Here is a 21,033-nt window from a genome sequence, read left to right as displayed (position 1 = left end):
TGGGAGTCCGCTGATAGAACCCTGGCCTCTCCCTTTTCCGACTGAAGGCTGTTGGGCTGTGGTTTGGGGGAAGATGTGGCAAGGGATTCTAGCCAGGGCACCTGGCTTGGGCAATACTTTGATGGAGGGAAAAGCTCAGTCTGGGTTCCTAAAATATGGAGCTAGGATTGGGAAAGTCTGGGGTTCTGGTCCTGGCCTTCCACCTTCCCCATGAGCCAGGTACCAGGAGTTCATGGTGACTCAGTTTCTCCTTTCTCTGCACAGCCTGTTTGGAGGCTGGAGGTTCCCAAGGAGGGACTCAAGAGGTCTCTAGAATCCAGGCACTACTGTCTGGGTCGGATAGATGCCTGGCACGCAAGGTTTGGCTACCTCTGTCCTTCCTTATTGACGCCTAAGGGTTGCTCTGGCCTGGGAAGGGAGTCTCTTCATGTGGGCTGTGGCAGCAGCTTCCATGGAAACAATCACTGTAGATTATTGGGCCACCCCAGTTCGTGCCCATGCCCTAGTTCTAGGCTCCCCTCCAGTCAGATCAGGGGACTTCTGGGTGCCCCCTGGATGGGGCTACAGTTTGTCTGCCTAGGTGATCTGTGTGGTGAAGGCCTTCCCTTGTTACACTGAGATCGCAGAAAGCTGGAACCCCCATCAATTGTACCTTTCAAGGGATGTCACAATCAGACTCATGGGCTTGAGTTTCCTTTAGCCAAGGTTGGCATTGTGGCATTTTAGAACTGCAGATGCAGAAAGGGAAGTGCAGGGTCCTTCCTATCTGGCTCTGCCTGAATCCCCTGGAGCTCAGTAGACAATGGTGACTTGGGTGACCCGTAGGACATCATGGTAGTGGACACTCACCTGGAAGGCCACAGGGACAGGCAGGGTGTGGATGGAGCTCATGGCCCAGCTTGGTCGCCTCTCTCTAGTTCCCTCACCAAGGGACTTCAGGTGCAATAGTTCACACTTCGGCTTCAGTGTCCTGCTCAGTAAGCTGGACCTCACAGGCCAATGCGAGGATCACATCATTTTTTATTTTTTGGTGCCGGGACTGGGGCTTGAATGCAGGGCTTTGTGCTCACACTTGACTTTTACACTCAAGGCTAGAGTTCCACCACTTGAGCCACACCCCCACCTCTGACTTTTTGCTGGTTAATTACAGATAAAAAGAGTCTCAGGGACTTTCTCTTCCTGGCTTCAAACTATACTCAGATTTCAGCCTCCTGAGTAGCTAGGGTTACAGGCGTGAGCCACCAGCCCCTGGCAGGATCACACAAGATAATGTGCAAGTTGCTTAGAAAAGTGCTTAGAAGTTTCTTTTTAGCATCATTATGGAGTCTGCCAGAAGTTATAGAAAGACCCCTTACCCTCCCTTCCCATCCCAGCTCCCCTTGAAATGTGTCTGGAGTCTAAGCAGGATGTGGCCAGGGCAGTGGGTGGCTGGTATGGAGGAAGGGGTGCCAGCAGACATCATCTCAGGTGGCGCGCTGTGGCCTCTGGGCAGAGGCTATGCACCAGTATACTTTCTTGGGTTCTGGTAACTCCTTTCTACCCCACACCCCCAAGTCAAAAGGTCTTTCCTGGAAGCCTGGGGTGGGGCTGATAGCCCTGCTGAGTGTGTACCCTTGACCCCAGCTCTGGAGGAGGGCAGGCCGGGCCGGGCCAGGCTGAGTCTCCTGCTGGCTGTGCCAGGGCTGTGGAGATGGGTGGAAGGCAGCGGCAGGTTCCTCTGCCAGCAGAGGCCTCTCCGGAGCTCTTGGCTTCCTTAAACAGATGCAAATAGTGGGCTGTGGTTACTAAAAAGTGAACTATGGGGCCCGTCTGAACAAATGGAAGGGCAAGAGTGGCTTTGAGGTCTGGGAAGCCCCACTGTTTGGGTGTGTGTGGTGGAGGACCCTGGAGACGGGAGGAAGGCACCTTCCTGGGCACGGGGCCCTGAGCCTGAGAACTCCTGACCTGTCAGAATGCAGTCCCTGGTGACCTCAGGGACGAGCCACTGCTCTGCCCTCCCTCTTCAGCCCACTGATTACTGGCGTGCACCACCCCAGCAAGCCCTTGGATGGGGAACACAAAGTGTCCCCAGCGCCTCTCCAGCCTAGAGGCTTCTGAAGCCAAACTCAGATCGGGAAACACTGGCTTGTTTCTGAGAGGCTTCTGAGAGGGGGGCACTCCTGGGGCCTCAGGAGCCCCTCCCTGCTGAGCAGGAGCGGCGGGAGACCGGCCTTCCCTTACCCCTCACTGGCCTGGGTCCCAGTCATCCAGGTGCTGTGCCTGGGCCCCCCAAGCCCTGGGCCTGACCCACACAAGCTGCCACTGGAGCCCTGCTTCTTGGAGGAGCGCTGGGCCCAGCCCAGTAGCCCTGCAGCTATGTTTGAGGGCTGAGCGTGTCAGGAGGAAGTCTGAACCAGCAGAGGTCTCCCCCCTCAGCCTCTGCAGCAGCTGGGACTCCTGGCGGCCCCCCAACTCCAGCTGGGATGGTCCTGGTGACTGGGCGGCAGCAGAAGCCACAGGCCCCTAAGCAGGGCCTCTCCTCCTGCAGGGCCTGTGCAGCGGGGATCTGGAGGTGCTGGCAGGCTGGGGATGGCTGGGGGGCGTGGGGGAGAGTGCTCAACATGGGAACCACCAGCCATGGGGATACCTAGACCAGAAGGGGAGGCGGAAGCCAGGAGAGCACGGTTCAGGAAAAAGGTTATTTTATTTTCATAAATACTCCTGCTCGCACTCACACACAGACCCCACTTCTGACCACAGACAGATGGATGGACAGACGTGAGATGCTCAGGGCAGGCCCCCGCAGAGGCGGATGAAGGAAGGAGACGTACAGAACCCCGGGAACTCTGCAGCCCTTGCGGGGGGGGGGGGGGGATCCAGCTCCCTGTGGCGTCACCCTTGGGCTCCCATAGTTCCTTAGGAAGCCTGAAGCAATGGCGCTCCACCCCCCCCCCCGGGGAGGGGCCAGGTGGGGCTCTCCCCAGCTCAGTCCCCCCTGAGACTGTGACCACAGGGTTGGTCACTCTGAAAAAAAAAAGAGCCAAACCACACACCAGAGTGCAAAGAGCTGAGGTGCAGGCCCCCAGTCGCTGGGCTCCAGCACCACCTCCAGTTATGGCTGGGCCTTTCCATAAGGCATTAAGAGACAGGTGGGGAAGACCCCACCCCAAGCTGGGGTCAGGGCTGGGCCCGATGGCCATGTTTCTTCCCTTTGACCTCAAGTCCTTCTAGGGCGTGCAGCCCCTCCCCCTAGGCTCCCTCAGGAGATGGGAGACCCCTGCAGCACAAACCCAGGCCCAGCCTCCGGGTAGGTTTGGCTCCGCAGCGGGGAGGCCAAGGGGGAGAGGAAGAGTCCTTGGGGGCTCTGTGGGAGGGGAGAAGCACCAGGCTGGACCGCAGCCAGTCCCTCTGCCCCGCCTCTCCCCAGCCCCTCTGTTCTAGAGGCTTCCCCAGGTTTCGGGTGGGGGGAACTGGTCCACATCCCCCATCTCGTTGTAGGTCTGGTCGCCCATGGTGAAGAGGAGCTTGTAGCGGAGGCGAACCTTCTCCTGGGGCACACGGCGGGGGATGGGGGTCAGCGGGGAAGAGGCCCCTCCCGCCCCAGCCCGCCCTCCCGCAGGTGGGTCCCTCACCTTCTGGGGGTTGGCAAGAAGCAGGACCTGGGTGATGGCTGAGGGGTGGACAATGGGGTTGAATGCCGGCAGCTCTGTGCCCGAGGGTGGCTGGAGCTTCACCTTCATGACCTGGGGCAGGGGCGCACACAGCTAGCCCCAGCTCCCGCCACCCTGCCTGAGGGTCCCGCTTCCCTGCAGGAATCCTGGGCCTCTGTCCTCCGGCTCCCTTCTGCTCCCCGCCCCCATCTCCTCCCCCACCCCCACCCTGGCTGGCCCTGTGTCACCTTGGGGACAGCTGACTGGAAAACAATATTGCGGATGGGCTGGGGGGCGGTGCTCAGCATGGACACCACCACCACCAGCACGTCGGAGCGCCCGGGCAGCGGGTCCCGGGCAAAGTGGAAGAGGACTCGGAAGCCGTGCTGGTCATACACTGTCACGGGCAAGATGCTACCTGAAGAGAAGGAAGAGGAGGCCATGGGGCCGAGCCCAGCTCAGAGCAGACCCTTGCCTGGGCTGCTGCCTGACTGTGGCAGAGGTGCAGGCGGGCCTGATGGTGGAGGCAGGACACGTGCCCTGGGGCTGAGCCATGGCCAGCTCTGCCCTGTGCTGGAGGCAGGGACTGGTCCCCTGGGTGGTGGTGACACACGGGGTGGGCAGGGCTGCGGGCCGCCAGGCCTCGTCTGTCTGCTCAGGGCCTACACTAGGGACTGGGCTTGGCTTCCTCATCTTGGAGGAGTGCCTGGCCCCTGCCTCCCTGCAGGGAGGGGATCCAGGACAGCTTCTGAGTCTACCTGTGACCCTGAAACTTAGCAAGCCTCTCGGTCATGCTGGGGACAGAGCTGACCTGGCCGCCGCCCTACTCACTGGGCTTGATGGACTCCAGGGGCACAGTGATGCTGGCCAGTGAGAGCTCGGTGGGCGCAGGCTGCTGCGCAGGCCCGGGGGGCTCCGGGGACGTGGTGTGGAGGCCGGTGGCACTGGGGCTGGGTGAGCTACAGCTGCTCCGACTCTGCAGGTCCCGGAGTGTGAGCCTGGGGGCAGGCTGCTGCTTCTCCCTTAGTGGGGACGGTGAGTTAGGGAGTGACTCCTCGGTGACCAAGGCCAGGGCTCTTGGCCCTCCTCATCACCCTGCTGCCCACCCAGGCTCAGCAGCTCTTTCTGTTGGGCACTGCAGGGTTCAGGTGCCCTTTCTCGCGGACACTGAGCTCTACAGGACAATCCCTAAGCCTGCCTCGGTCTGGGGAAGGCAGCCCTCACCACCGCACTTGCTGGGCTTCCGGTGGCAGCGCCTGCTGCAGGAGGGTCTTCCCCAGGAGGTCCAGGTCGTCCAGGCCGCTGCTGGCTGGCTGGGCCGCCTGCACCGAGGGCTGGCTGTCTGTGCTGGGAGCCAGGGGCTCAGCGCCATCCGAGGACTGTGGGCAAAAGGAAGGAGGGGGTGACAGGGTCACTGGCCCTGCCCTGAGCACCCTCCCCTGCAGGTGACATCTAGGAACGTGAACAGAACAAACCACCTTCCAGAAAGAGTGGCTGGGCCTGGCTGCTCAGAATTCCTCTCAAACAAAGGAAGAGGGAGCCTCCATCTTTTTTTTTTTTTTTTTTTTTGTCGGTAGTGGGGCTTGAACTCTGGGCCTGGGCGCTGTCCCTCAGCTCTTCAGCTCAAGGCGAGCGCTCTACCACTTGAGCTACAGCGCCACTTCCGGTTTTCTGGTGGTTTATTGGAGATAGGAGTCTCACGGTCTCTCCTGCCCGGGCTGGCTTTGAACCTCAATCCTCAGATCTCAGCCTCCTGAGTAGCTAGGATTACAGGTGTGAGCCACCAGCGCCCGGCGGGAGCCTCCATCTTAACCCCCAAGGAGATGCTATGGCCCCAAGAGAGGCCTGGGCTAGGGTGAAGTCACTAGAGGAGACAAGTGATCTTTCTCACCCGGGTTTGTCACCTCCCCCCCCCCCCCCCCACCTACCTGGAAGCTGTTCCATCCAGCAGCTTCCGAGACAGGGCCTGAAGGGGGCGTGGGGTCACTTAGGCCTGAGAGGAAAGCAGGATGGAGAAGGAGCTGAACTGAGGCAAGGGGCTTGAGGGGTGGCTGTGTGCTGACTTGGGGTTCCCAGGCTCCCCCCTTTCTGAGAGGCTCAGCCCTGAGGGAGAAACCAGAGTTTCAGGAGGAACTGGTGGTAGAGCAGAAATAGAAAGCGAGCTCCTGCCAGCCCTCTGCACCCACACGTTTCCGCGGGGCCCCAGAGCCAGCTCGGTGACAGAAGTCGAGACTGTCTCTGTTCCCCAGTGGGCAGCTGGGAGCTGGGCGGAGGGGAAGGGAAGGAAAGAGGCCTCCGACCTCAAGGGACCAAGCAGGCTGAGCCTCAGTGCTCCTCCATGTTCGGTAATGTCTGCCCTGGCACAGGTAATCAGGCCAACAAGGTAGCGACTGGCGTCAGGGTGCTTCAGAGCCCTGGGGAGCGGCCTGCCCGGTGTCTCTACCTTGCAGACCCTAGCCAAGCTGGAAGTGTTCTCTGTTGGGCAGGAAGAGGCTCTAGGGGCTGGGACTGTTGGGGCTCTTCCAGGTCACCCCTGGGACTGCAGGCAGCTATGATCATCCCTAGCACTTGTCATGTCCCTGAGTTGCTGGGGACACTAGATCCTCAATCCTCAGACCACCTGGAAAGGTAGGTGTAGTGTTCTCAGCTCTCTTAGGGAATGACAAAATAGATGCTCAGAGAGGTTAAGGAAGCTGTCTATATCACACAGCTCTGGCACTTAGCTGTGAGACCTTGGGCTGGTGACTTAGCCTCCTTGGACCTTTTGCCTTTAAGAGACCACAGCAATGGCTGTCCCAGAAGATGGCTGTGGCAAATAACCACTGAAACGGCCAGCAGGGCACCTGAACGATGCTGGGAGGGCCTCCGACAGGGAGGAGCAAGCTGCCAGCCCTCCCCTTCCCACCACGCCTCCCGGGCCTCGGGGCCGGGCCCTGTGCTGTCTGGCACTCTGGTTCCGGTTCTCACACTGCCTGCAAGAGGAAACCGGAAGGCAGCTGGGGGCTCAGGGCTGTGGGGCACAGCTGGGGGCAGGAGCGGACGCCCCGACGTCTCATGCGGAGGTGGCTGTGGCACTGCCACCGGCGGGGGGCTGGCTCTTCCAGGCCAGACACGCCTGCACGAGGGTCCCTGCCCTGGCTGCCCCCTGACCACTGCCTGGGCTCCGAATGAAGGGGGGCAGCTGGGTGGGCCTGCGAAGACCTGTTAGGGGCTGGCTCCCTGCACCGTCCTTCCCTCTCCTGCCTCCCTCCCGCTCAGCATCCTCTTCCTTCTCTTCCTGATCCCAGTGGGCAAAGTGGTGGTGGGGCAGAGCGGGAGGGCCTGCTTCTCCCCTGTAAGGTGACAGGGCAGGCCCTGTCCCCTCAGCCAAGCACATGGCACGGCCGGATGGAGTGAAAGTAGCACGGTGGCAGGCCCTGTGCCAAAGGAGGCATGGGGGGTGCTGGGCAGACTGCTGAGGGAGGGGCCCAGGCCATCTGCACTTCATTTCTAGTGCCACACACAGGCCACATCCCTGGCCTCTCTTACGTTTTTATGTTTTTGGTGTTGTTTTGTTTTGGTGCCTGTCCTGTGGCTTGAACTCAGGGCCTAGGCACTGTCCTTTAGCTTTTTCACTCAAGGCTAATGCTCTACCACTTGAACCACAGGTCCACTTCTGGCTTTGTGAAAACTTTCCTGCCTGGGCTGGCTTCCAACTGCGATGCTGGGATTACAGGCGTGAGCCACCAGCACCTGCTGGTTCTCACTTAACTGGCTCATGGCTCAGGAGAACACAGCATGACAATGGTCATTTCAGATTCCTCTGCCAGGCCTGGCCCCTCGGCTCTCTAGTCTCAGCTATTAGGAGAGTCTGCTGGGCCACTGAGAAGTGGGGCCCGCTGTGCTCGCGCCTGGCCCCCTGCTGCACTCTGGCGCGCTGAACTGGCCGGCAGCAACTGCAGGCCTGGCCTGGGCCACAGAGCACCTCCGGCTCTGGCCTCAACCTCTGTGGAGCTCACGTTCCTTCCTCTGGGGGAGAAAGCACTAGCCTTCCAGGGGAGCAGCTCCTTCCAGGGGAGTGCCTCCCCTGGCTTTCCTCAGACAGCCCGACCTGTGTGCTGCTGGCTTGTTAGAAAGTGGCTGAGAGGCTGGCCAGCCTCACCCTTTGCCGGGCTGACCTTGCTCCTGAAGTTGCCTGAGGCCTAGCCAGGAGGTGGGCCCGATGCCCGGCCCGTGTCCTCCCCTGGATTCACCTGTGGAGCAAGCTGCAAGGCCTACCCTGGCATGCCTCCCTCAGCCTCTTCCTCACCCAGAGACATGAGCTCGTCATCAAGCAGGGAAACTGAGGCGCTGGGCTGCTCGGGGCTGGCCTGGTCACCAGAGCAGGTAGGCACGGTGGGATACGTGGTGCCCGCAGGAGGGAGGTCCAGGCCTGAGAGGTCCAGCAGGGCCGAGGTGCTCCCTGGGGGGAAAGGAGAGTCAGGGGTGGGAGTAGCAAACCTATCCTCCCTGCCTTCACAGCGTCCTCTGGCTTCTCCCCAGGGCCACACTGCCCTGTGTAGGCGCTGGCTGGGCTCCTGCTGTCTAAGGTGGTGCTTTGGTTCAGAGCACTGTCTCGCCATGGCTGGCGAGGGCATACTGTAAGAAGTGTGCGGTGCGGGGCTGGGAAGGTGGCTCAGTGGTAGAGCACTTGCCTTGCATGCATGAGGCCCTGGGTTCGATTCATCAGCAGCACATAAGCAAAAAGAAAAAAGCCGGAAGTGGAGCTGTGGCTCTAGTGGTAGAGCGCTAGCCTTGAGCTGAAGAGCTGAGGGACAGAGCCCAGGCCCAGAGTTCAGGCCCCACAAAAAAAAAAAAAAAAAAAAAAAAGAAGTGTGCAGTGTGGCCCCACAGGGTACTAACGCCAGCTAAGATGGCTGCGTGCCGCTGGGTGACGGTCTTACGGGACTGGCATGGTCCTTTTTGCTAACATGCAAGACAGGGCTGTGTCTCCTGCCCCTTCTTGGCAGCCGATCCCTTCCGTCAAGGCCCTGCTGCCTTGGTGCAGCCTCCCCCAGCCCGCGGGGCCAATTCTAACCTCTGCCGTTGTGCCCTGGTTAGCGCTGTCTGTGATGTTTCTCCTCCCGGCTGCTTTGTGATAATTAATTCAGGCCCCTGGGGTGTCATCCAGCTCCACCCAACAGGTGCCAAGTTTGTGAGAGGGCAGAAATGCCCTTCTGCCTGTCCCTACCACCCGGACCCGTTCCTCCCTGCCGCCTCCTTCCCCCACTGTTGCAGGCCTGGCGTACTTCACCCCCAATGTCCTCCCTGTGGCCCTCCCCATCTAGGGGGTCAGGGTGAGGTGGTCACACCGCCAGCTCGCCACCCTGCCATCCCAGCTCTTCTGCCACGCACTGGGGATGGAGCCGGCCGTAGCATCGCCATTGACCTCCTCGCCCTGCACCAGCTGCTTGTACAGGTTGATCACCTGGGTGAGGTTGTCGTTGGCCTGCAGGATCTCCGCTGGAAGAGGCAGGAGGGGAGGGGTTAGGCTGAAGGAATGAGGGAGGACCTCAGGATGGGAAAGATGAGCACCATATACACCCCAGCTATAGGTGAAGGCCAGGGGCTCCCATCTCAGGAATGGGATATGCTGCCTCTGTCTCCTGCATAGTCCTTCCCTGTTCAGTGGTCACACAGTCTGGCTGTCCCCTGAAGGTCCTCTGGCCAGCAGGGGTTCTGTTCTCTGGACACCCCATCAATGAGTGGCTTTTGACAGAACTGGTATTGCACTCAGCTGCCTAGCAAGTGCTCTACAACTTAAACCATATGTCCAGCCCCTTTTCTTGCCTTTTTTGTTGTTATTTATTTTATTTTTTTGTGGGTCATGGGGCTTGAACGCAGGGCTTGGGTGGTGTCCCTGAGCAATTTTGCTTAAGGCTACCACTCTACCACTTTGAACCACAGTGCCACTTCCAGTTTTGTGGTGATTAACTGGAGGTAAGTCACATGGACTTTCCTGCCCAGGCTGGCTTTGAACCGTGATCCTCAGATCTCAGCCTCCCGAGTAGCTAGGATGACAGGCGTGAGCCACTGGTGCCTGGCTTGTTATTTTCACGTAGGGTCTCACGTTGATGCCTGGGGTTGGCCTGGACCATTCTCCCCCTATCTGAGCTTCCGCATAGCTGGAATAACATGCCAGCTTTTTATTGGTTGAGGTGTGTGTGTGGGGGGAATCTGGTGAATTTTTTGTCCTGGCTGGTCTCAAATGCATCCTCTTGCCCTCAGTTTCCCAAGAAGCGAGGTGTATAGGTATGAGCCGCCACTCCCAGCTTTGCTCTTTTAGCAGTGATTAGCGTCAGTTGGCCTTGACTGTCAACGCTGCGCTGTGCGCCTTGGGCTGACAGTCGGCTGTGGAGTGGGGGCCGTTTCCCTTCCATGCAGTCCAGCACTCAGCGAGATGCATGGGGAAGGGCCTGGCACACAGGGTTTCTCAAGGACAGCTTCAGTGTTGGCCTCTGCTCTCTGCTGGAGGAGGGCCCCCTGGTGGTAGCTCTTCCCAACTGCAGACGCCTAGCAGGGCCTGTTGCAGTCAGGGGTGAGAGAAATAAGGGGACTGGAGAGGATGGAAGGAAAAGTCTGGAACGGACCCTGCACAGCCTGGGCCTCACCTAAAGCCTCGTCGTTGTCTTCTGTATCGCTGGCCAGTCGGAAAAGCGTGGGGCGCATCCGCTCACAGCGCTGGTACAGCTCCTGCAGGCAGTGGGGTAGGTGGGTGAGGCCCTTTGGGGGGCTTTGGGGCAGGGCGGGCGGGGCGTGGAGGGGGGCGCACCTTCATGAGGTCCTCACTGCCGCTGCAGGCTGTGGCGCCCTGGCTGTGGCTCAGCACCATCTCCGTCAACAGTTTCACGTTGTTGTTCACCTCCTCGATGGCGTTCACTCGCTTTGAGATCTTCTCCATGCGTTTCTGGTCCTGTGGAGCGGGGAGCCTGTATCACGCACGCATGGCCACCTGCCCTGGCTGGGCACCTCGGTCTGCCTGTGACATCAGCGCTGGCTGGCTGGCCATGGCTGTACCAGCACCCACGGCTCAGGAGAGGCACCGTCTCCAAGAGGCTCTTTGCCAACCCTGTGGCACTCTTTCCCTGCCAGTGCCGCTCCCCCCCCCCTGCGCTCATCAGATTCCTAGGGGTGGTAGCACACAGCTTCCCACACCTGTGGTCTTAAGGGATCCTGGATCCCATGTCTGCCCTTAAGAAGTTTCTGTACTTGAGCCGGGCGCTGGTGGCTCACGCCTGTAATCCTAGCTACTCAGGAGGCTGAGATCTGAGGATCACGGTTCAAAGCCAGCCCGGGCAGGAGAGACCGTGAGACTCCTATCTCCAATAAAACCACCAGAAAACCGGAAGTGGCGCTGTAGCTCAAGTGGTAGAGCGCTCGCCTTGAGCTGAAGAGCTAAGGGACAACGCCCAGGCCCAGAGTTCAAGCCCCACGACCGACAAAAAAAAAAGAAGTTTCTGTACTTGATAGTGAAGGGACAATGTGGTCACCACATGCAACCTAGAAGGGAAGGCAGTGCCCTCCCCCCATGTCCACTGGTGCATGGCAAGTATGGTGGGGGGGACTGCAAAGCCAGGCGCCAGTGGCTCACTCCTGTAATCCTAGCTAATCCTGAAACTGAGATCTGAGGATCACGGTTCAAAGCCAGCCTGGGCAGGAAACTCTGTGAGACTCTTCTCTCCAATAAACTACCAGAAAACTGGAAGTGGTGCTATGGCTCAAGTGGTAGAGCACTTGCCTTGAGCTGAAGACCTGAGAGACAGCGCCCAGGCCCAGAGTTCAAGCCCCATGACCCACCAAAAAAAAAAAAAAAAGAAGAGGGCTGCAAAAAAGGATCCCCTCCCCCTCCTTTCCCATTCTGGAAATTCCACCCTTGCAGTGCTCTGCCATCTGAGAGGAATGTCCCTTCTGTGACTGACAGGGCACACAGTTTGGCCCTAACATGACCTTGAATTTCTGCCCTGCTGGTGGCGTTTGGGCACACCCTCCCAGAGCCCGCTGGAGGAGACCCCAGTGGAGCTCTCAGCGGTCAGTCCAGGAACACAGCTTTTGCCCAACCGGCCTGCCCACAACTGGACATGCCTCCTAGCAAGAATGAATGGATAAATGGGCAGCTTCTTTGGGATATACACTTAAAAAGAAAGAAAGAAATACAGGAGTAGCTAAATTCACTAGTATCCCAAGTGAATTGAGAGATTTCATACAAAAGTCCAGACTTCTGATGATCTAAGTGCTAGGTGGGCAGGCACGGGGAATGTGGTCTGCTTGGCAGTCTTAACCTTTTATTTCCTAGATGTTAGTCCCGTGCCTGGGGAACAAGTGGGGACACCGGGACTCCCATCAGCGCTATTTTTTTTTGTCGGTCCTGGGCCTGATCTCTGGGCCTGGGCGCTGTCCCTCAGCTCTACCACTTGAGCCACAGTACCACTTCTGGCTTTTTCTACTTTGTTTTGTTTGTTTTGTCGGTCGTGGGGCCTGAACTCTGGGCCTGGGCGCTGTCCCTCAGCTCTTCAGCTCAAGTCTAGCACTCTACCACTTGAGCCACAGCACCACTTCCAGTTTTTTCTGCCTATGTGGTGCTGAGAAATTGAACTCAGGGCCTCATGCATGCAAGACAAGTACTCTACCACTGAGCCACCTTCCCAGCTCCCCCCCACCCCCCAGTGCTATTAAGTACTGATCTGAAAGTTTTCTTTGATGATAGCCTGAGCAAAGCAGGTTTCAGTAAGGGCCCACAGCTTTACTCATAAACACATGCAGGTATACAGTACATGTGTATACATACACATACATGTGTATACATATGCATACATGTGTACTTTTTTTTTTTGGTCGGTTGTGGGGCTTGAACTCTGGGCCTGGGTGCCGTCCCTGAGCTCTTCAGCTCAAGGTGAGCACTCTACCACTTGAGCCAAAGCACCACTTCCAGTTTTTCTGGTGATTAATTGAAGATAACAGTCTCACGGAGTTTCCTGCCTGGGCTGGCTCTGAACTGTGATCCTCAGATCTTAGCCTCCTGAGTAAGCTAGGATTATAGGCGTGAGCCATAGGCAGGAATCAGGCTTCAGCTTCTTTGTCTCTTGGGATAGTGCTGAACCCTGGGCCTGGTGTATGCTAAGCAGCCACTTCTGAGCTACATTCCTAGTTCCTAATTCATTCTGATCCATAGATAACCTCATAGAAGCCACCTTCCACAAGCTCTCTGGTCACCACAGGGCCCCCCAACCCCTCCCTGCCCAGCACCATGCACCAGAGCAGTCATCACCTCCTGAACCATCTCCTTGATGAGCTTGTTGGCTGCCCGGAGATCCTCAGGATGGGAGCTCTTCAGCAGGCGTGCCAGCATCTGTGGAGACAAGCATGTAACTGTGAGCAGCAACAGGCTAGGGGTCAGCGCTCCACTCCCACCCATGGGACTAGCACGAGTTGCTAAAGCTCATAAAATGGTGAGAATTTCCTGATACTTAGATAGGTGGCCCTACGAACAACCATGACACTTCACGGATGGGACTTCTACCAAGCCTGGTGAAGTCAGGTTTAATTGGAGTGCTTGGTCCTCACACCACCATGGCTTTCTGTTTTTTTTTTTTTTTAATCGGTCATGGGGCCTGAACTCTAAGCCTGGGCACTGACCCTCAGCTCTTCAGCACAAGGCTAGTGCTCTACCACTTGAGCCACAGTGCCACTTCCAGCTTCTTCTGCTAATGTGGTGCTGAGGAATGGAACCCAGGGCCTCATGCATGCAAGGCAAGCACTCTACCACTGAGCCACCTTCTCAGTCCCACTTTCTGGGTTTTTTGGTGCTGGTACTGAGGCTTGAACTCAGGGCTAGGACACTATCTCTTAGCTTTTTCGCCCAAGGCTGGTGCTCTACTATTCCACTTGCAGTTTTTTGCTGGGTAATTGGAAAAAAGTATCTCACGATTTTCCTGCCTGGGCTGATTTTGCACGATGAGCCTCAGATCTCAGCCTCCTGAGTAGCTAGGATTATAGGCGTCAGCCACTGGTGCCACTACGGCTTTCTGAGTCTTTCCAGTGGTCACCCTTGGAGGCTGTGCTGTGCTGGGCAGGGGCTTCACTTCTTTCTCCATGTCACAGTTCTTATTTCCATCGTACCTCTCCTGGCGGGTGAGCTCCTCATAGTTCTTTAACAAGAACCTATAAACTCCTAAGGAGAGGCCCAAAGTTGTACAAGCCCCTCCACTGGGCCCGACGCCAGGTTTATGAAATTCAGGGACACTGAATGCACTGAGTGATTAATCATGGTGCCTGTCACCCTCTGGTGACCATGTGCACTGGACAGTCAAGGACCAGAAGTCCCCATTGCCCATGAATCCAGACCTGGTGGGCCTAGTCCCCCCCTTCCCCTCCCTGCCCCGGCCACAAGCTGCTCCCCCACTTCACCTTGGACTTCTCTTCATCTTCGAAGATCACATTCTTAGGCCGTGGAGGGGGGATGGGAAAGGCAGCATCCTCGGGAAGCTTGGGGTCACACTTCACAATCCCTGGGGTGGACAGGGCCAGGAAGGCTGACAGTCAGTCCCCGGCCCGGGAATAGGGGAAAAGGGGAGTGGAAGAGGAGGCCAGTGGTCCCCCAGCACAACAGCTCTGGGCTGTGGTCTATCACTGACCTGTCATGCTAATTGGCATGGGGACAGGGTTGGGCTTCTACATCTTGAGGCCATTCTCTGAGGGGAAGCTTGACCCAAACACACCTGTTCTCTATCCACGTTGGCCTCAAGCACAAGCACTGAAGTCTCCCTCCTCCCAGCCACATGTTCTAGAGAAGTCAAAAGCACTCTCTCCTGGTCTCATTGGCCTAGAGCCCCAAAGCCAACAGAGCCTACCCCGGGGCCTCACCCTGCTTCTTAAGCATCTGGTAGGCCTCTGCGATCTTCACCTCCTCAGGCAGGCCAACGGTCCAGCTGTAGAGCAGTTCTAAGATCTTGTTCTTTACCTTGTCTGATGTCCGGGAGCCCAGGTACTTTGCAGGTACAGAAGAGATGCCTGGCCCTGTCTGCTGCAGGCCCAACCTGCTGCCACCTCCCGCCCCCCCCCCCCCCCCCCCCCACCGCGGATGCCTCTGGCTTCCAGGGTTACACATCCCCACCCGAGCAGCCTGGCATAGGTTCAGTTCACCTCCTAGCTCTGCCACTCACTGGCCATGTCAGCCCTCTGTGACTCAGTTTCCCTACCATGGTGGGCTCTAGCCAGCCCAGGTACTGGGACCCAGCAAGGAGCCAGAGGCTTCCAGAATGAACAGGGAGGAGACGAGGATATAACTGTGAGGCCCTGGTCTCCCCCAAGCTGTCCCCAGCAGCAGGCTAAAGGCCTTGGTCCCAAGCTGTCCCCAGTGGCACCCTGGGAGAGCCTAGGCCTTCAAACTATTTCCAGCAGCAGCCTGGGCTGGGAAGAGCAGCTTTTACACCCCAGAGTTACCTCCTGGGAGAATGAGGGTCAGACAGGCGATAAGGAAGGGCAAATTGGGGCTCTCACCCAGGGCTAATGGGAGGACTCCTCAGGCTCAGGCCAGCAGCAGGGATGTGGCCATGTGCTAGTGAGCTTGGTCATTCCGGGTCTGGTTTAGATGCCAAAGCCCTTAATGCCCAGCCACACCCGGGAGGCAGGGTCAGGACACTTCTGCCAGACAGAAGTTGGGCTGCTGTTGGTCAGGATCAGGGCTCCTTGAGCACTAAACAACTCCCTGCTGCCCACCACTGTCTGCCTGGGGCTCTTTTCTTAGAAGCCCACACTGCCCCAAACTCAGCCGGGAAAGGCCCTGGAGAAAGGCTGTGTGTGTATAGGGCCTGATGGCTAAACGGGGGCTGGGGCGACCTACCTTGGGAGACACCACTTTGATGAGCTCGTTCAGGAAGCGGAATTTGCCCACCTCATCGTGGAACCTCTTGCCACAGTTCTTCATACATGTTTCCAGAACCTGGGCAGGGAAGTGGGGATAAGGGCAGGGGCACTCCCCCTTCTATACCTTGTCTAGGACCCAGGGGACAGAACGACCCCTGTGGCCATAAAATGCTGAGGTTTAGAGTCCCCATCGCCTCCCAGGGGACAGTTAGGGGACAGCCCACCCTGCACCACTACACAGCCTGTGCCACGCACCACACCTGTGCATCTGCATATCACAGCCTATCACTTGTCCATGGCTTTTTTTTTTTTTTTTCCTTTTCTGGCTAGTCCTAGGGCTTGAACTCAGAGCCTAGACACTATCCCTGAGCTCCTTTTGCTTAAGACTAGCACTCTTCCACTTGAACCACAGTGCCATTTCTGGCTTTTATTGTTTATGTGGTACTGAGGAATCAAATGCAAGGGCTTCATGCATGCTAGGCAAGCACTCTACCACTAAAACACATTCCCAGCTCCTATGGCTTTCTTGTTACTCCTCTTCTCTTCTAAAACTTTACCAGATACTATCTACTTGGGCCTTAGTCTAAATTATTCCTATGAAAGCAGGATCCTGTAAGAATGCTTGAAGGGAAACACAAATCCAGACTCTACCAGTAAAGAGAAAGCTCAGCTGTTCCAGGATGGCTGGAACCATACACTACCTCTTCCGTTATAAGCACAGCTATGAGTCTGAAGGCTGAGCTAAACATTCCCCAGGACCCTGTGGGAAGTGCAGTGCTGCCTAGGATGGGGGCCGGTGGCTCGTGCAATACATCAGGGAGCCTCAGACAGGGACTCCTGGCCACACGTGAAGGGCCCTGATTCATTCAACATGCACTACAGTATGACATTAGGGGCTTCTCCCCAGCAAAGGCCCAGGAGTCCTGGGAATGCTGTGGACCCTCAAGGACTGCTCCAGACCTCCATCCTGGACCAGCTGGTCACAGCTCCCTTGGGCTCTAGAGAGAGCCATCAGAATCTCAATAACCATAGGAGCCCCAAGAATCTCAGACTTGGCCTTGCTGCTGCCATGGCCCGAGACAGTGCCCTCTCCCCTCCTCACCGTCAGGGCCTGGACAGCCTCCCACTCCTGCGGGGACTGGATCTTGTGTGCCAACAGCCGGGTAGCAAGTGGAGGCCTGGGTGGGAGGAACACAGAACCAAGATTGCTATGGAGCCCCAGGCGTCTGGAGGGGAGGGCACATGGGCATACCACTACACTTGCTCACTGGGACTTCAGCCCTCTGCCAGTCCTCGGGGGCATGTGTAAGGCCCAGCTTCCTCTCTGGATGGTTGGGGCCTGGGAGAAAATCCCAGGAGAGACACCCTCTACCTGTCACCAGTGGTAGAAACAGATGGCAGGTACCGAACACTGGCCATGCCCAACCTCTCTAAGTGGGGAAGGAGACCCCTGGAACCTCCCCGGAGGGCAGCACCCCTAAATTGGCTTCACAGCTAAAGCAGTAGGTGCAGAGGCCAGCAGTTTCTGCCCTTGGGCTGTCCTCAGGAGGAATGGGGTGAACACAAAGTCCATAGAGCTGTAGCCCCAAACCTCAGTCCCCACTAAGAATGGGCTCCTGGGCCTTCTGTGCAGTCCAGGCTGAGAGCTGTGGACAAGCACTCGGGTGGGGTTGGCTCTCCCACAGTTGGTTCTCTTCTTCCTGTGCAAAGGGCCTGCTGGGAAGGGTGCAGTTCTTCTTGGGAAGATCCCCAACAAACTACTGGCTGGGGGATGGGCTGGTCCAAGTGTCCAGCTCAGGACTGCTACCACCTCTCTGAGAGCTCTTGGGACCAGCTGCTGAGTTCCCTGAGCCTCAAGTTTCTTGCCATGTAAATGGGCTCTCCTCAGGGAAGGGCCCCACTATCCTAGCTAAGTGTGAAAGCATTTGGGATGGGAATTGGATCTTTGAGCCCAAGGCCAGGCTCTGGAGGGACTCCACATATCAAGTGTGTCAGCAGAGCCCCTACCCTTCCAGGTCCTCGCTGAGCTGCTCGCAGAAGCCGTTGATGCTGGCCCAGTTCAGCTCCTTGTTCAGGGGGTTCGTGGCTCTGTCTGTGAGCAGAAAAGAGGTCTTAGTATAGCCTGTAAGAGGGACCCTGGTCTCTCCCACCCCCCACTCCAGCAACCGGATTGGCAGGGAGTGTGTGGGGGGGGAATGGGGTGTGACTGAGCATGAGGAAGGTGTCCTGTCAGTCATTTCCTGTCTGGCAACATGGAGCTGAAAAGCTGATGCTTCATGGACAAAGAGCACATGGCTGAGCTTTCCCCTCAGGGTCCCACCCAGGGACCCCCCTTTCCCCTCCCCTTGCTGCAGTTGTACACTGGCCACGCCCACTTTACCTCCTGAGGAAAGTGTCCCTGTGATCTCAAGGAATCTGCGCAGAGGTCCACAGGAGGTAATAAGAAGCTCCTCAAGGAGCTGTGTGGCTGGCTGTGGGCCAAGGGCAGCCAGATCTCAATAAAGTTGGCAGAGGCAGGTAAGGGATGTCAGGTACCCAGAGGAGGGGACTCAGGGTGGCCTGGGTAGGCTGGCTGCAGGGAAGAGGCACTCTTCCAGCAGGGACAGAAGGGAGTAGGCCTGACTGGGAGGGCTGGCCTCGGCAAAGTCCAGAAGAGAAGATACAGATAATGAGCACAGGCAGAGCAAAGGGGTTTGCAAACACTCTGTCCACTCCACTCCTCCTGGGGTCCTCCCAGCCTCCACTCCTGCCCAGGGGGGCAGTGTTGGCTTAGTTCTATGTCACGTTCCCTCCCCATGATACCCCCCCCAGGTTTGCTGGGCCCAATCCTGTAATTACATTGCTTTGCAAACACTGTGCACCCACTCATCTCCCCTCAGAGTGAGGGAGAGGGGAATGAATGAATGAATGAGTAAACAAGGGCAGCATGGAGCAGATAGGGGTGATGTTTCAGGAAGTGGAAACCCAGGAATGGATAGTGGCCAGGATAGGCAGATCTGAAGGAGGTGGGGTGGGGGTGGGGGTAGGGGGGGGTAAACAAAGGGAGACACGCCTCTGGCCCCCAACGTTGGCTAAACAAGTCAGGGTCACATAATTTCCCTTTGCTACTACCATAGGAGAGCGGGGCTAGATGGTCACCTCCCACAGCCTCTTTTCCCAGTTGCTGGCCAGGTCTGCCCAGTTCTGAGCACTGAGCTCAGTCTGTGTAGCTAGTTGGGAGGTGAAGATCAGGAGGATCCTGGTTTAAGCCAGCCTTAGCAAGAAGTTCACGAGACTCCTTTTCAACTGGGTGGGGCATCGCAGCCAAGGGAAATACTACTAGGATTGTGGTACTAGCTGACCCAGGCATAAATGTGACACTATTGGAAAAAGCAAAAAGGGCTAGGGGCGTGGCTCACATGGTATAGGGCCTGCCCAGAAAGCACAAGACACAGTTCAAACCAAGTACTACCAAAATACAATGGGAGATAAGGAGGATGAGGAGGGGGGTGGAAGGCTGTTAGCTGGAAGAAACTTGGATAGAAGGAACCCAAAACAGGAAGTCCCTTAAAGTATCAAAGACTTGGGAGGCTGAGGGTGGGGAAGTAGTTTGTGGAAAAGGTTCACATCAGCAACTAGTGAGGAGGAACCACTGGTCCGGAGAGATCTACTGGGCTTAAGGCTTAAAGCAGGGGTCAACTCAGACCTCCCTGCTCCTGTCCCCTTCAATTCCACCTGGGGAGTAGAGCACTTAGGGAGGCAGGGCGGGAGGTGTTTTTCAATAGTAGTGGCAATGCCATCACTGACCTTACCAGAAGTGACCCTTTACACCCTGACCTCCATCTTTGAACCTCATCTTGGTGCCCTTCTGCTAGGTAAAGGATCCGGCCAAATCCAGATGTCTCCAGCTTCAGCCAGTATCTGGGCTCTTTGGTCTCTCTGAAAGTACCCCATGTTGCTATACTGGAGATTGTCCCTGCCCCCACTGCTAGGATGGGAACCCAGGGCCTTTGCAAGCCAGGCAAGTGCTCTGAGCTCCCCATCTAGGCCCTACTTGAGACAATTCTGTAGCCCTTAGAACCAGCATAAACCTTGGAAGTACCTCCTAGATCTGTCAGCTAGGGCCCCTCCCATCCCCCAAGCTGCCCATGACCTGGACACTTGTGGCCTCTGGAACCCACTCACTGGCCAGTCTGACTCAGACATCCCTGAGAATGGTGTGATTCAGGAGCCACCCTCAGCATTCAACTGTTTAAAGGTTCTGGCCATGACCCCAATTCACCCTGCATAGATCCCTGCCACAAAGAACAAGTGGCTTCTTCCCCGAGGATCTGAGAGTGGTGTGACCAGGAGAGACCTGTCACTAGACCTGGAGAGGCAGATCAAATATTCAGGGGAAGAGTCCAGGAGTGGGACTTCAAGAACTGAAGGCGAGGGGCTGGGAATGCAGCTCAGTGGTAGAGTGCTCTTGCCTAGCATGCATGAAGCCCCAGGTTTGATTCCTCAGTACCACATAAAATGTGTGGCTCAAGAGGTAGAGCACAAGCCTTGAGCAAAAGAAGCTCAGGGACAGTGCCCCGGTCCTGAGTTCAAACCCCACGACCAAAACAAACCAGAGAACTGAGGATCCTCTTCTTACTGGGGGATAGGGATATGGGTGGAGGAAGGAAAGGTCTGGGGGCCCTGAGCCTGGGGAGAAGGAAATCTGTCTGTAAAGACAGGAAAAGGTGCAGAGGCCTTTGCAGGAAGCTCAGCAAGAGCTGGGAAAGGAATCCAGCCGAGTAGGACTGAGCTGGGGAAGTGACAGTAAAACTTGGGAGTTGTTACTCGCGGAGTCTGAGACAGGACCCTCCCAAGCCGAGGGTTTAGGAGTTTCTCATGGCGTGGGTCAGAGTTTGGGGCAGAAGGGAAGCGATCTAACAGGCCCGGGTCCTCTCCTCCGGGACGGGGGAGTGAGGCAATCTTAGGGAGTAGTTGCAGGCTCAGGATGGGACAGGCAGGATTCGGGTCGAGAACTCGGCCAAGCAGGGTCCTTTCGTCCTTTCCCCCCAGTCCAGGTGCAGCTCGGGGGCCGCTCGCTGGCTCCTTCCGCGGACCCAGGGTAAAAAGACTGGGGGGGGGGGGGTCCGCTGTCGGTGGAGAGTCTGGGCCTGAGAGGGGGGCTCGCGCTCTGCCCCAGGGGATCAGAGGGCGGTGCACCCCCGGCCGGGGTCGCGGACCCAGAATCGGGCGGCGGGGCCCGGGGGAGGACCCGCCACCCGGTGGGGTGGTCCCCCGCGCCGGGGTCGGGCTGGGGCGCCGCCCCTCCTGGGCCGGGGGCGGGGCGTGAGGAGGGGGCGCCGCGTACCCCGCCCCCGCCGGGAAGGAGCCTGCCTCGCGCCCCCGGTTCCGGTTCCGGTCCGGCCCGCGCCCCTCCCGGACACTCACTGATTCGCGCCTCCAGTGTCTCGGGCTCCATCGCTGGCTCCATCCGCCTCTGGCCCCCCGGCTCGGCGCCGCCCCCCGCCCCCCGCCGCTCTCGCGGGACCTCTGCGGCGCCGCCCTC

At 57.8% G+C, this 21,033-nt stretch overlaps 1 protein-coding gene across 2 annotated transcripts; it reads right to left on the bottom strand.

Moving 5' to 3' along the window:
• Positions 1 to 2,659: 2,659 nt before the first annotated feature.
• Gga1 (golgi associated, gamma adaptin ear containing, ARF binding protein 1) lies at positions 2,660 to 21,028 on the bottom strand. Of its 2 annotated transcripts, none has more exons than XM_069999471.1 (17): positions 20,916 to 21,028; positions 17,517 to 17,601; positions 16,612 to 16,687; positions 15,487 to 15,585; positions 14,508 to 14,664; positions 14,052 to 14,152; positions 12,913 to 12,993; positions 10,420 to 10,560; positions 10,259 to 10,340; positions 9,003 to 9,110; positions 7,918 to 8,070; positions 5,558 to 5,622; positions 4,854 to 5,008; positions 4,461 to 4,651; positions 3,878 to 4,047; positions 3,612 to 3,722; positions 2,660 to 3,527 (listed from the first exon to the last, which is right to left on the bottom strand). In XM_069999471.1, exons 1-17 carry the CDS (start codon positions 20,956 to 20,958, stop codon positions 3,417 to 3,419), a joined length of 1,929 nt encoding a protein of 642 aa, XP_069855572.1. In that variant the 5' UTR covers positions 20,959 to 21,028; the 3' UTR covers positions 2,660 to 3,416. The 2 variants fall into 2 exon arrangements, with proteins under 2 accessions (XP_069855572.1, XP_069855573.1); XM_069999472.1 differs by having other exon boundaries at positions 14,508 to 14,631.
• Between the last annotated feature and the right edge of the window lie 5 nt (positions 21,029 to 21,033).

Source organism: Dipodomys merriami, unplaced genomic scaffold (genome assembly GCF_024711535.1).
Source record: "Dipodomys merriami isolate MVZ:Mamm:240054 unplaced genomic scaffold, mDipMer1.0.p SCAF_55, whole genome shotgun sequence".
Taxonomy (NCBI): Eukaryota; Metazoa; Chordata; class Mammalia; order Rodentia; family Heteromyidae; genus Dipodomys; species Dipodomys merriami.
This window is presented reverse-complemented; position numbering and strand designations above follow the sequence as displayed.